This window comes from Herpailurus yagouaroundi, unplaced genomic scaffold (genome assembly GCF_014898765.1).
Source record: "Herpailurus yagouaroundi ecotype Mexico unplaced genomic scaffold, PumYag 159, whole genome shotgun sequence".
In the NCBI taxonomy this organism is placed as follows: domain Eukaryota; kingdom Metazoa; phylum Chordata; class Mammalia; order Carnivora; family Felidae; genus Herpailurus; species Herpailurus yagouaroundi.
This window is the reverse complement of record NW_024412400.1, coordinates 51,671,524-51,685,225: the sequence shown is the minus strand read 5'-3', so window position 1 is coordinate 51,685,225 and position 13,702 is coordinate 51,671,524. Positions and strand designations below refer to the sequence as shown.

Genomic DNA, 13,702 nt, shown 5'->3' with positions numbered 1-13,702 from the left:
CTGGGTGTTGTATGGAAACCAATTTGACAATAAATTTCATATATAAAAAAAAAATTAAATTATAGCATAAATATTCTTTAGAGTTTCTTTTGCTAGTTTATTCATTCAGTGCACAGTATGTTTCTTACAAGACGCTATGTATGCTTGCACAATGTGGGACAATATGAATAACATAAAGATAAGTGATATAAGGATGACTCATTAATTTTTTTCCCTCAATAAATTTTTGCACGCCCTGGACTCCATATAGTTAGAATTCGTACACTAGAAATAGCTGTAAAGACATAAAGCCCTCCTATTTTGTGAAAATATTGGAGATCATTAAAAAAGGAAAAAAACCTCTTGTTTACATATCTTAAAGCATACTTGAAGTATGTGCCTAGAGTTGATCCCATTAACCATAGGCACACAGAACACATGAGGCAATCCTATGTTTTGTATCTGTGCAAAAAATAGCTTTAAACAGAATTTAAATGTACCAGAACCCAAAGTTCTTCCAGATGTATGCTTTCACTGATTTCTGGAAAATTGTTTCCCCATACCCTTTCACACTACATCGACCACTGTATAAGACCCAGAGGCCACTTTGCACTTTTACAGAATCCATAGCATTGACTCATGCTGTCGTTATCATCAACATAACGTTGTAAATATCTTCTCATCTTTCCAGGCTATTTGGCTATTTTTCCCCTAAGAGGCTTTGCAAGAGACTTTTTATATAGTTCTCCAAATTCCTACTCCCGTTAACGATTTTTAAAAAAATAGAGAAACGTTCATTTAATCGGCTATTTAAAAACATCATTTTTCCTCCAGGGGCCTCTATCCCTTTTGAATTCGATGGTATTTATCAAGAAAACCTTTCTTACTGTATTATTACTATGATTATGTATCTTTTTCTTTATATTCTTCTGGTTTTATTGAGGCCTCAATTGGAGCGTTCTCAGAAGAATGTGACCTCTCTAAGTAAAATCATCATTTTAATTGAGAATTGGCCAACAGGGTGTCTGTCACCTTCCCTTCTTCATGGCACAATGTCGGTATTGAGTCTTTGTGCTACGTAACAAATTACCCAAACCTAGAAACTTAAAAATACATATATTTGTTATCCCACAGTTTCCTTGGGTCAGGAGTCTGCTTGTGACTTAGCTGGGTCTTCTGCTCAGGGTCTCACAAGGCTGCAGTCAAGATATTGGCTGGGCTATGATCTCATTTAGAGGTTTGACTGGGAAGGGTCTGCTTCCAAACATGGTTAGGCTGTTGGCAGATATCATTATTTGGGATTGTAGGACCAAAGACCTGGAACTCTTACTGGCTATTGGCTGAAGACTGCCTTAAGGTCCAAGAGGCCACCCACAGTTACCTGCCTTGTGGCTCTGTCCATGGGCACTTCATAGCATGGCAGCTTGCTTCTTCAGGCCAACAGGAGAGTCTCCCTTATGCATCTGCTAACAAGATAGGTCTGTGTGTGTGTGTGTGTGTGTGTGTGTGTGTGTGTAGTGTGCAGTGTGTGTGGTGTGTATGTGTTTGTGTACATAATAACATAATCATGGGATTGATATCTTATCATCGTTGTCATTTTCTCAGAAGCAAGTCACAGGTCTCTTCCACACCTAACAAGGGTTTACATGGGAATTATGGTGGGGGGCAGGTCACCCTAGGGTCTGTCTACCACAATGCCATTGAACTAAAGTACTTCAGGGAGGAACTATACTTAGATATGAATGATTTTTATTATTATTCTGGGGTCTAGTTGTTTTAAAATAAGCTTATAATTCTCTAAATAAGTCAATTTTAATTCTCTTGGTATTAAAAAAAAAAGCCATATAGTAATTCTCGGGCAAGGCCTCAGAAATTATAAGACCCAGGAGGGTAAAGAAGATAAGGAGGAGAGAGAAATAATGACCTCAAGCACAGTCAAGAAACCAAAATTCCAAAAATGTAGGTATCGCTATTTGATGGTTTGTGTTTGCTTGTTTTGTGATTTATTTTGCTTTGATTTTCCAACAATATTTGGAGCTGCATGTTGCATCTGTCTCTCTTCAAGGTTGGCTGTTATTGCTGATTTCAACAGTTCAGAGAATTACCCTCTATCTTCTTCAGTCAGTTCCCTTTGCATAACACCTAAATCCTCTAAAGAATTAGCCTGCTTTTGACTTGAGAAGTTGAACGCTGGGATGTAGCTTGCCATCTGTCCTAAACTTTTTAAGTAACTTATTGCCAAGACAAATGTGGATTGTAGGCAACAACCTGGGACATTTCTGGTCTCAGAACAGGAAAAATAAAGGAACCCTTAAGTATTATTTTAAGTACTTTGTTTGTTAGCAGTGTTTGTGGTGAATGAAAAATTGATCCTTGGTTGTGTGTGAAATAGAGAAGTGATCTGCATGCCAATGGCCAATAGACTTCAGAGACTTCAGAGTTCTGAAACTGAGATTTATGAACATCTGCTTTTCCCCCATAAATTTAAATATAGATTTCATCCTTTGAAATCTGCAAAACTCCCAGGTGCTTCTTCAGTCTTTATCTTGGGAACATGCTTTAAAAAAAAAATGGTATTAAATGTTAGCAACTCAAAATACTATATTCAGCATGTTGAGGCTCCAAGATGTCCAATGCCAGAACACAAGCCATAATAGTCTTAATAAAGAATGCTGAAAAGTATTTCTTTCTAGTCCCAGTTTATGCCTTTCATAATTCCACAAATATTTATTTCATGCTTGCTTATGGGATAGGCAGTTTTAGCACTGAGGTCATAGCAGCCAATATAACAGAGAAAATCCCTGCCTTCATTGTGTTTATGTTCCAGTGAGTGTAAATGTTCTCTTAAAAGAATTCCCTTTAAATGTTCATAATACTTTCATATGGTTCATTGGAAAACTTTGCACTGGGCTTGCAAACCAATGTTAATCCGTTCCTGATGTTGGACTAGATTCTGGGGATACAACTGTGAACAAAGTAGATCTTTATTCTCGCAGGGTTCTTAGGGTTTGGCATATTTCTCACCTCTGTTAAGAAACATAGGGCTGGGAAACAGGAGCTTTGGGGTAGAAACTGAGGAGCCACTTGCCCATTCTTTATTTTTGAGCCATCGTAAGCAGCACAAACAGTGCCTCCATCCTTTGGCTCTTGGGCTTACTAAGAGCTGTTACTATGGGGAGAAGATAAGAATGTGTGGACCAGAGGAAGGGGAATAAAATCACAAGTCTGCAGAGGACAAACACATAAGTCAGCTAGGCACGTGGAAGGCTAGCAGAGACATTAAATCCCTCTGAGGAAAGCAAGCTTTTAAGAGAGCAGTTCTGACCACCCTGTAGCAGAGGACACAAGGCATTTACATAATAGGAAAGCCTCAGGAGGACAGCAGAGCTATTTAATTTGGTTAGGCTAATAGTATTCCATCCATTTACAGTGTAATAGAACCTTTCTCCTCTGCCTCTTAAACAGGAACACGCTGGCACGATGCCACAGGGCACATAAAACAGCTCCAGTCTTCTTGGTGTGTCCATTCAACTCAGCTATTGGGAGGGGGAAAATTAATTAATTTACTGATAAGTAATTTAAGACATTATTTTTCTATTAAAACCAATACAGCTGCACCATGGAATATAATTCAGGATTTGCATATACTGTTAAGATAAAATATAAAACCGAAACAGTGCCAGAGCAAAGGGCTGAGGGATTAAGCCCTCTCCCATATTTCCCACCAGCCACCTACGAAGCCAACCTAAAAAAATAATGTTTTGATATGGATAATGGATCCTCAATTTTGTGCAAAGTGTAAATAACAGACAAACTCCCCTACAACTTTCCTATCAACCACGCTGTCCCTTGCGTACCCCTTCTTTTTAGAAATTCGGGAGTTGCCATTAGATGTAAGAAAATGTTGGACCGCTTCAGGCCCCACCCCCGAGCCCTGGGGCCTAGCTCTGGGGCCCACGATCACTGTCCTCTGCACTTAAGAGAAGTCCCTTGGAAGGGTTTGAGATAGTTGCTCTTTTGCAAGATGGGCTCAGAGAGGTTTTCTCAATGCTCCCTCCTTGTCCTTAGCACTGAGTCTGAGTACTGGCCATCCTGCTCCCATATCCCTTTTTTTCCAGTCTCTGAATGCTACGTAGCAGGCAGATCAGCTTATGTGCTTTGTGCTTTGTGTTCCTGGAACAGGATCTGGACCAGGTACAGCTCCATCTGGAAGAAGTGAGGTTCTTTGATGTATTTGGCTTCAGCGAAGCAGCAGGAGCATGGCAATGCTTCATGTGCAACAACCCCGAGAAAGCGACCGGTGAGAGACCCCTCCCTTCCTCTTGCTGCTCAGAATCACTTGTGCCCCTGGGGTTTACAGGGACCTATGAGCCCTGCCATTCTAACTGGCCTTCTTCTTGCGTGAACGTCCTAAGTTGTAATAATGCACAGAGGTATGCCTGGTGGCCTCTGCCTCATGGTGAGAGAGGTATTTCCCCAGAGTGGGAGTGAGAGAAAGGGACGATGTTGAAAGGGAGAGAAACATAAACCAGAAACGAGCAAGAGAAACAACAACTTATGTGTAGTCATCAAGAAAGTACTACTGGCTATTTTGTCCTGAAAGCATTCATTTCAGTCCAGATGACCCTGAGGGTTAGAGAAAAAGAGGTGTTCTGTCAAAAACCTCAAAGAAAGGAGATGCCGCTAAAGGAGTGAATGCATGCACAACCCTGTCATCTCGTGGTCACCCCTTACACTTTCAAAAAACATTTTTTTAATGTTTATTTATTTTCAAGAGAGAAAGAGACAGAGCATGAGTGGGGGAGGGGCAGAGAGAAGGAGACACAGAATCTGAAGCAGGCTCCAGACTCTGAGCTGTCAGCACAGAGCCCGACGTGGGCTTGAACCCACACACCCTGAGATCATGACCTGAGCCAAAGTCGTACCCTTAACTGATTGAGCCCCCCAGGTGCCCTACCCCTTACACTTTTGCTTGTGATTCTGCTGTGAAACACTTCAAGAGTGAGGAATTAATTGAGGAATGCCTTCCTAGCTGTTATTCATCCTTTCCCTCCGTTTCTGCTGCCCAAAGAATTTGGTCTACTGACTTTGCCTAAAAATAACAATTAGTGAATACAAGCCAAGCCCTGTGCTAAACATGTCAGCTATAGCTCATTAACATTTACAATGATCTTATCAGGTTGGTACTGATATTATCTCCATTTTACTTATGGGGAAACTGAGGTACAGAGCAATTTGATTAACTGAGGTCAGACAGGTAATAAATGAATAGCAGCAGGTTTTGAACTCAGTCTGACTGCAGGGCCCATGCTCTTAACCACTCCACCATTCTGCCTTCCTGGTTACACTTGCTCCAATCTGACCAGTGGAGTTAGGCTGATAATAAGTCTGTTTTCACAAATTATACTGTCCTTGCAAATGGAGTATTTCATCACTCATTTGCCTTCTGAGGACAAAGAGTTCTCACCACTGACAGTGCTCCAGAACTGCAGTTTCAACCAAGAGAACAACGATAAAACACTGCTGAGCCCAAAGCCACTTTGTAGATGAGCCACTCTCTAGAGAGCCACAGATTACACCACCTGTACCCATTCCTTTCGTTTTAGGATGTTGAGCATCTTAAAGATTACCCATTGTGGCAAGTCTGTTTTCTTGCTAACTGCCAAGAAGTTAAGACTGAATGGAAGAAAGCCTGTTGATTTGGCCAGATGGAACTGTGAGGGGCTCATGGAGAGGCACCAGCTAAATTGTATTCGCCCACGGAAAAGTTGTGGATGGGAGAGGCTGGCAGTGCAGGATGGCAGGCTTTGTGAGGCGCACATTGTTGGCTGATTACAGAGTCTGCGCTGAGCTGATGCCAGAGTGAACACCCCAATTTTTAAAAAGTTAATTTGAGCAAATAAGGAATTGGGGAATTGAATGTCTCCGTTATAAAACTTTCTCATTAGACCTTATTCCACCTATGGAAAACAGCATAAAAGAAACTTTATTTGAGAGCATGGCGAAGTAGGGTGCTTATCTTAGATGGCTCTGAGAGACGCTTAAGAATTCTCGTTCCAAGTAAGCTGAGTCCTTAGCTCAGTAAGCATTTAATCATATCTGGCCAAAGGAGGCCTCAGAAGAGGGGCTGAAAGTTAAAAACACAAAGTGTTCCTTTAATATATGTTTTCTCAAATTCTCTGCCATACACGTGAAAAGAACAGTTTGCACATTTACTCTTTCTTACTTGTGTTTCTCACAGTTAAATATAGACTGAGAACATATAGCAATAAAAATTCAAACAAGGCCAAATATTTTATAGCGGAACATATTGAATCAAAATGCTTGGCCCTAAAAACTTCAGTGTGCTTAGCTTTCTTTGTTCATTTCCTTTTGCTACATGAAAGGGGATGTGAGTCTGAGAGAAATCCTATGTTCAACTATTATTTTCACCAAAAACTCTTGATTCCCTGAAAAATGTATGTAGGTTGTTGATCTCATCTTATTTTTATATAAGCATCTAGATTATACATTTCACAGAAATGAAAGGTCTAACATAATGCTGCCGACACATATTATTCATGGAGACAATATTTACATTCGTGTTCTTAAATTTTAAAGATGATCGAGACATAGGAATAAATATTTTATTATTTGGTTATGCACAGCAAACGTAGTACCCGAATCCTACTTTTCATTTACGTAATGTATGTTTGTTGTATTGGTTGAATGTCTTCTGCAGGCCAAGGCTTGGGATAAAATATGAGTAAGGTGGAATATCTCTGCTCTGAAGGGGTTCATAATCCAGTTAGGGCCAGAAGGCATATATGGAAAAGTCTAGCATACTTCCTTGTATGTTTATAGCAGGGAATGAATACTTGTTGAGTGAGTGAATGAATGAATAATATTTGGAAATGACAAAATCAAATATGCCTCAAATATTAAAGTAAGATGTTTCAAGATTGTGATTATGTATTAATCAAATCAAATACATCACTATACCATACCCAGTGCATTGTAAATCTGGTAAATGAAGATGGGGCTTCTTTCCTCCCTGAGATAAGTCAATATATAAAAAACAAATAGCCCCCAGCTTAGCCCCTGACAGACTGTACCTGAGTCTTGTTACTGCTCTGGATTTAATCAGTGCCCTCAGAGTCCAGATTCCCCTCACGGGGTTCAACCTCTGAGAGGATGGGTTTAAAGAAGTAGGATAGGGGAGCCTAAGACAAAAGAAATTTTTTAAAAAACTGTATTATTTTTTAAGTACTGACAAATGGTAAAATAATTGCTGTCAAGTATTCATTGTTCCAATATAAAACAAAAAGTGCTGTTTAGCATCTCCATAAATGAGAAATAAAACATGAGGCATTTTATAAAATTTCAATTAGACATCAGGAAAGACGTCCTACAATATAAATCCTCCTTAACAGTGTGTAAGACCAAACTAGGGGACCCATTCAGAAATTGACAGCAAATCATCTGGCTTACATGGTCACCTAAGTACATTCCCTTTTTCAGATTAAAGTCTTATCACCCACCAGCACTCCTAGCAACATACAGACATTCACAGGCATTTAATATCTGATAGTCAGTAAAATATACTTTGAATCCATTAGATGCAGATAAACTTAGAAAAAACTGAATGCTACAGCAGTCTAAAGTCTAAAAATGAAATTATTATAATTGCTGTCATTTATCATACCAACAATGAGCTGAGTATTTTTCTTATTATTATCGACTCCATTTTATAGATGAGGAGGCTGAAACACAAAGAGGTCAAGTAATTTTCCCAAGGTCACATAGCCACCAAGTGGTAGAACCAAGATTCAGTGCAGCCTAATTCCTGAACCTGAGATTTCAACCTCTTAGGCAAATCCAAATTGAGGACATTGAGTATTGGAAATTCCAATTATATTCCAAGTATATTCCCATTCCAAGTACTGGAAATTCTACAGTGTTATAATATCTACCTCTCTGATGACTTATTCTACTTAAAGAAGAACAGGGGCTTTGTTATGATAATGTGTGGGAAATCATCACATGCAGGAAATAGGTACGTAGAAGCTATTTCTAATCCTTCCAATTGCTAACTCAGTTTCTGATAATCATTTTATAAAAGTACAGAGTAGACGATTAGAAAATCACTGTAATAACTCAAGAGTCCTCTGAGATTTGCCTGGTGGTGTTTATTGCCAATCCTATTACTCCACATGAATGAGAGAATAGAGATTGAGCAAGTGGATAGAACAGAACAGAACTTAATTCTGGAAAACCAAGCAAATCCCCTTTATCAGTTGCCCTCATGTCTTGGAACTGCTAGTGCATGTTAGCAGTAACAGTTAGTCAGCATCATCCTGGAACACATCTGGCTTTAGTCACATTTGTTAAAAGGAGGAGGAAGGACTAGGTCGTGACTTTCACTCTTATTTCTCAAGACACGTGGGATGCCTATGTTCTTACACCCTAGAAAAAATAACTTCGAGACATCTCGGTTTTGGCATTCATGTCCTCCTCTATAAATCTGAGCACTCCCCAGTGTGATTACTCTCTTAGTCACTAGATATTTAGATGTTGAATGTGATCATCTGTAAGAGGTCTCCTTAGGTTATAAAAGAAAATGAAAGCATTTTTTTCAGCCTTCTATCACGATTCCTCTTTAGAACGTGATTTCAAATATTTGTGCTATAGAAGCAGGCTCCATTATACGGGCAAATGGAGATGGTTGCAAAATGATATGAAGAAAAGAAAGAGCTCTCCCAGGAGATTTTCTTCACACACCGCAAACTGGTAATAGCTATTGTGTCTCTCCTTTGCCGGACACCTTCAGTGTGGGCTAGATACCTTTCCACTCCAAATACCAATGTGAAAATGGGCTCAATGGCCTCTGAGGACCCAATCTATGGGCCACAAATACCTCTGTGAGTCCATTAGTATGGAAACATTGAATGTCATTATCAACTTTCACAGTAATTTGAACGTAACAAAAAAGAAAACTCCATTTTGGATTTATGTAGTGGCTAGGTTTGCCCTGTGATGCCTTCCCTCCTACTATGTATGTTAGAATATTGTTTTATGTCCTACACATGGGTACAGTCCCAAAAGTAGGACAGTGCTTATGTAGGATAACCTCACATTTTCACATTTACCTACTGTTAGAGACTACTGAATATGCATTCACTGCATAAAATTGAACGCCAGCTTGTTGTTCGAAGATATTTTCAACTATTTAATGACAAAATAAATACATACATAGTGACTCAGATTAATTATTATCCTGAAATCTTTTTTCTTTTCCCTCTCTTCGCATTTTCCTGTTCTATGCCTTCCTGACACGGGCATGCCTCTCTCTTTTAAACCTTCCCACACACTCACAGCTCACTTGCTCTCTCTCTCTCTCTCTCTCTCTCTCTCTCTCTCTCTCTCACACACACACACACACACACACACACACACACACACACACATGCATACATGGAAACACCACTACCCCCAGATAATAAATTCCTCTCCTCTGTTGTTTCTATTCTCCCACACTTCAGCACACACAGCATGTTGCTACTAATCTTCCCTGACTGGACAGTGAACAGGAGAAGAGGAAGTATGGGTTATTCATCTTTGTATGCCCTACACAGTACTCAGTACCCAGTACATAGTAGTGTTTAACAAGTATTTGATGTATGGATACCAAGTAATTCGTGGATTATGTATATGATAGGGTGAGTATGGAAGATTTGTTTTGAAATGCAACTTTAAAATCCAACACCTTCTTAAAATTAAATAGACACTGAACTGAAACCTTAAAGTAGCAACTTTTGCAAAATAAATCTTTATAAGAAGAAAATGTTGCTGTGCACAGGATTTTAACATCCTATGGATACCCAATTTCAATATTTTACTAAGAGGTTTCAATACACACATATACACAGAGTCCATAGTAAACGCGCTAAGAACATGTCAGCCTCGATGGGAAATAAACTAAGCTCAGTAACCTAGCGCCCTTCGGGGCTAATTTCTATTCTTTATCTCCCGTCCCTTTCCTGATCCTTCTGCCTTATCATATTGGGTTAACAATCTTATCCTGACATAGGGTAAAAGTGTCTGATGGCCTTATACTTGTAGCCAAGCATTAGTCAGCCCATGGTTCTCCACAAACAAATCATCACACCTGGGAATGTGTCCTTTTCACTTGGAGAATAAGCTGAGTCAAGCCAGTCTGTGGAGCAGAAGCATGCTTTCAAAAGGCAGACTAAAATGAGTAAACCAGTCTCTTAACACTACACCACCTTAAGATAACATTGATTTAAAGAATTTTATGTAGTTCTAAAATAAAGCGCTTAAAATATTTCAGGAGAGCTGTGGCCATCACCTTGCAGAGTAACCCTAACGTTTTGTTCAACTATATAACTAACGTTAGGAAAGGAAAGAAATGTGTTTTTCAGCCACAAACTCATCTATGTAAATGACATATAGGTGCCTTTAGCAGCCACAGAGAATAAAGTCATCCAATATCTCAAGAGGATGGTAATACTTTGCATAGGTGGGATCTCATCCTTCCCACCTTCTCCTATAGATTACCCTCTTCCCTATTCAGTTTTTTCCTCCCAATTGATTCCTCCCATTGGCTTTTAAACACACTCAAGTGGCTTATCCTTTCCTTTTTCTCCACCTACTGCTCTACCTCTCATCCTCTCTTTATTTGTTTTTAGTAATAATAAGAAGAGCATGGGACACCTGGGTGGCTCAATCGGTTGAGCGGCCGACTTCAGCTCAGGTCATGATCTCAGGGTTTGTGAGTTCAAGCCCCGCATCAGGCTCTGTGCTGACAGCTCAGTCTTCGGATTCTGTGTCTCCCTCTCTCTGCCCCTCCTCCACTCATGCTCTGTCTCTGTCTTGTTATGCCCAGAATTTGTGATCCCCAAAGACCACCAGGGAGCAAAAGCAAAGAGCCTTTATTTGAGCTAGCTCGAGCTCAATCCCCTACCTGCACCAACGCAGCAGTGAGATACCGGGGAGAGAGAGCGAGTTCCAAAAGCATAAAGGTTTTATTGGGGCCTAGGGGCAGTTGGTGAGGTAATGGCTGTGGCCTCAGCTGATTGGCTGGGGAAGGGTCAGAGTCCTGTTACGCAGGTCGCCGGGCATGTTTTGATTGGGAAGTTTGAACGGGTGAGTGGGAGGTTACTCAAGGGGAGGAGGCGTGGTCAAGGTGGAGGACACAGAACAAGATGGAGTCGGCCGGGGTAGGTCCGCCCTTTCATTCCTCCCTTGTCATGTAGCTTACGGACCCAATCATGGTACCGGCTGCATTTATGGTGACAAGGGGAACAGAGTTTGGAGGTTTACACAAAGTTCTGGGAACCAAATGTCCCTGGGGTGGCTCTGGGAGGTCTGATTAAGTATTGTCCCTGAGCTGGTGTCTATGATCTGCCAGGTGATGTTTTGGGGGGCGTGGGGACTCCCGGCAGCATGAGCAATGACAAGCAGAGTTAACAGAGTTACCAATATTAGGTGGGCCAAATGTGCTGTAGCTTGAGCTTGAGCGGGTTGTGTTGGTCCCAATTTACGGCCCATCTCGTGACGAAATCCTTCCGGATCAAGGAGGGGTCCGCTGGCCAAACGTGGGTGTGATGGACCCCGGTCGCGATGCCGTCTACTTTGAGAGCAGTGGTGGTTGTCAGCACCACGATGTAGGGTACCTTCCAGCGCGGCTCGAGGGTCTCTCGGTGGTGCCTCTTGACGTAGACCTAGTCTCCCGGCCTGTACTGATGAGGTGTCAGAGTCGGACCAGCCTCGTAGATGGCACGGAGGCGTGGCCAAATGTCCTCGTGCGCCCTCTGGAGCCCTCTAAAGGAAAGAAAAAGTTCTTGATCTTTAAACTCAGCAAGAAGTTCAGCTCAAAGATTGGGAATAATAAGGGGTGGCCTGCCAAACATGATCTCATAGGGAGGAAAATCCAAGGTGTAAGGAGTGTTCCTAACCCGGTAAAGGGCATACGGTAGGAGAGTCACCCAGTCCCCGCCAGTCTCCATGGTTAATTTGGTAAGGGTCTCTTTTAGGGTTCTATTCATTCTTTCTACCTGTCCTGAGCTCTGGGGCCTATAAGCACAATGTAATTTCCAGTTTGCCCCCACCGCCTTGGCTACTGCCTATGTTACCTGTGAGAAAAAAGCTGGTCCATTGTCTGATCCTACCATGGCAGGAAAACCATACCTGGGTAAGATGTCTTCTAGTAGCTTCTTAGCCACCGTCTGAGCCTTTTCATGCTTGGTTGGGTATGCCTCCACCCAGCCAGAGAAGGTGTCTGTAACTACTAAAAGATATTTATAACCATACTTTCCTGGTTTGACTTCAGTGAAGTCGACTTCCCATTGGGCTCCTGGTCTGGTGCCTCTGAGCCTGGTTCCTTTTTTATTTGAGGTGGCTCTCACGTTGGTGAGTTGGCAGGTCTTGCAGGCAGATATAACCTGCTCTATTTTGGTGTCCTGTTGGTGAATCTTGATTCTGGCATGTCGGATTAAGTCTTTTAATTTTCGGGCCCCCATGTGAGTAGACCGATGCATGTGCTCTAATATTGAGACTCCGAGCTGGTCTGGCAACACGAGCTCCTTGTTATGTGTATACCACCATCCCTTTATCTCCTGGGCCATGGGGAGTTTCTTGATCCGCTGTAACTCCCCCGGGAGTATTTGGGCTGGTCTGGTAAAACTGGGTCTCCCAGGTCTGGTAGTTGTATGGTCATGGTGGGGACTGAAGTAAGGGCTACTGCCTTGGCTGCCTGGTCAGCCTTTTGATTACCTCTAGCTAGTGGGTTATCAGCTTTTTGGTGCCCTTGGCAGTGGATAATGGCTACCTTGGCAGGAAGCCATAAGGCTGTAAGCAGGTTAAGTATCTCCTGCTTATTTTTTATAGTCCGTCCTTCTGCCGTCAGTAACCCCCACTCCTGAAATTGCCCCATGAATATGAGCTGTGGCAAACGCATAATGGCTGTTTGTGTAGATGTTAAGCCGTTTTCCAGCTCCCAGCGTCAGCGCCTTGGTGAGGGCTATGAGCTCCACTCGTTGGGCTGACGTTCCGGAGGGTAGAGCCTCCGTCCATACGGTGTCCGTTTCAGTGACCACCACTGCACCCGCATACCTGTGTCCGTCTCGCACAAAGCTGCTGCACAAAGCTTGCTGTGAACCAAGTAGCCTCGGCATCGGGGAGGGGCCGGTCGGTCAGGTCCGTCCGGAATCCATGTACTTGTTCCAGGATTCCCACACGGTCATGTAGTGGAGCACCTAGGTCAGGGTCGGGCAGCAGGGTTTCAGGACTGAGGGCTGCACTGGGGTGGAACCGCACTCGTGGAGGGTTGAGTAGGAGGCTCTGGTAATGAGTCATACATGTGTTGCTCATCCATCTATCAGGAGGCTGTTTCAGGACCCCTTCAGTGGTGTGTGGGGTCGTGATCCAGACCTCCTGCCCTAGGGTCAGTTTGTCTGCGTCCTTGACTAGGAATGCGGTCGCCGCAATAATTCTTAGGCATGGCGGCCAGCCGGCAGCCACTGGGTCTAGTTTCTTGGACAGGTAAGCCACCGGGTGGTTCCAAGGGCCTAAGGCTTGAGTTAGAACCCCTTTTGCTATTCCCTTATGTTCGTCTACGAAGAGGTGGAAGGGCTTCGTAATGTCTGGTAGGCCCAGGGCTGGGGCACTTAGGAGGGCCTTTTTTAACTGATTAAAGGCAGTTTCTTCTTTTTCAGCCCATTTA

General features: G+C 42.3%; 1 protein-coding gene across 4 annotated transcripts in view; it reads left to right on the top strand.

Annotated features, from left to right (window-relative positions):
* The window catches only part of VEPH1 (ventricular zone expressed PH domain containing 1), a 261,729-nt gene that overhangs the window by 221,867 nt on the left and 26,160 nt on the right, over positions 1 to 13,702 (top strand). For all 4 annotated transcript variants that reach the window (XM_040480593.1, XM_040480591.1, XM_040480590.1 and 1 more), the window contains one exon: positions 4,162 to 4,279. In XM_040480593.1, the coding sequence (XP_040336527.1) occupies positions 4,162 to 4,279 (118 nt within the window). The remainder of the gene's footprint in view (positions 1 to 4,161; positions 4,280 to 13,702) is intronic.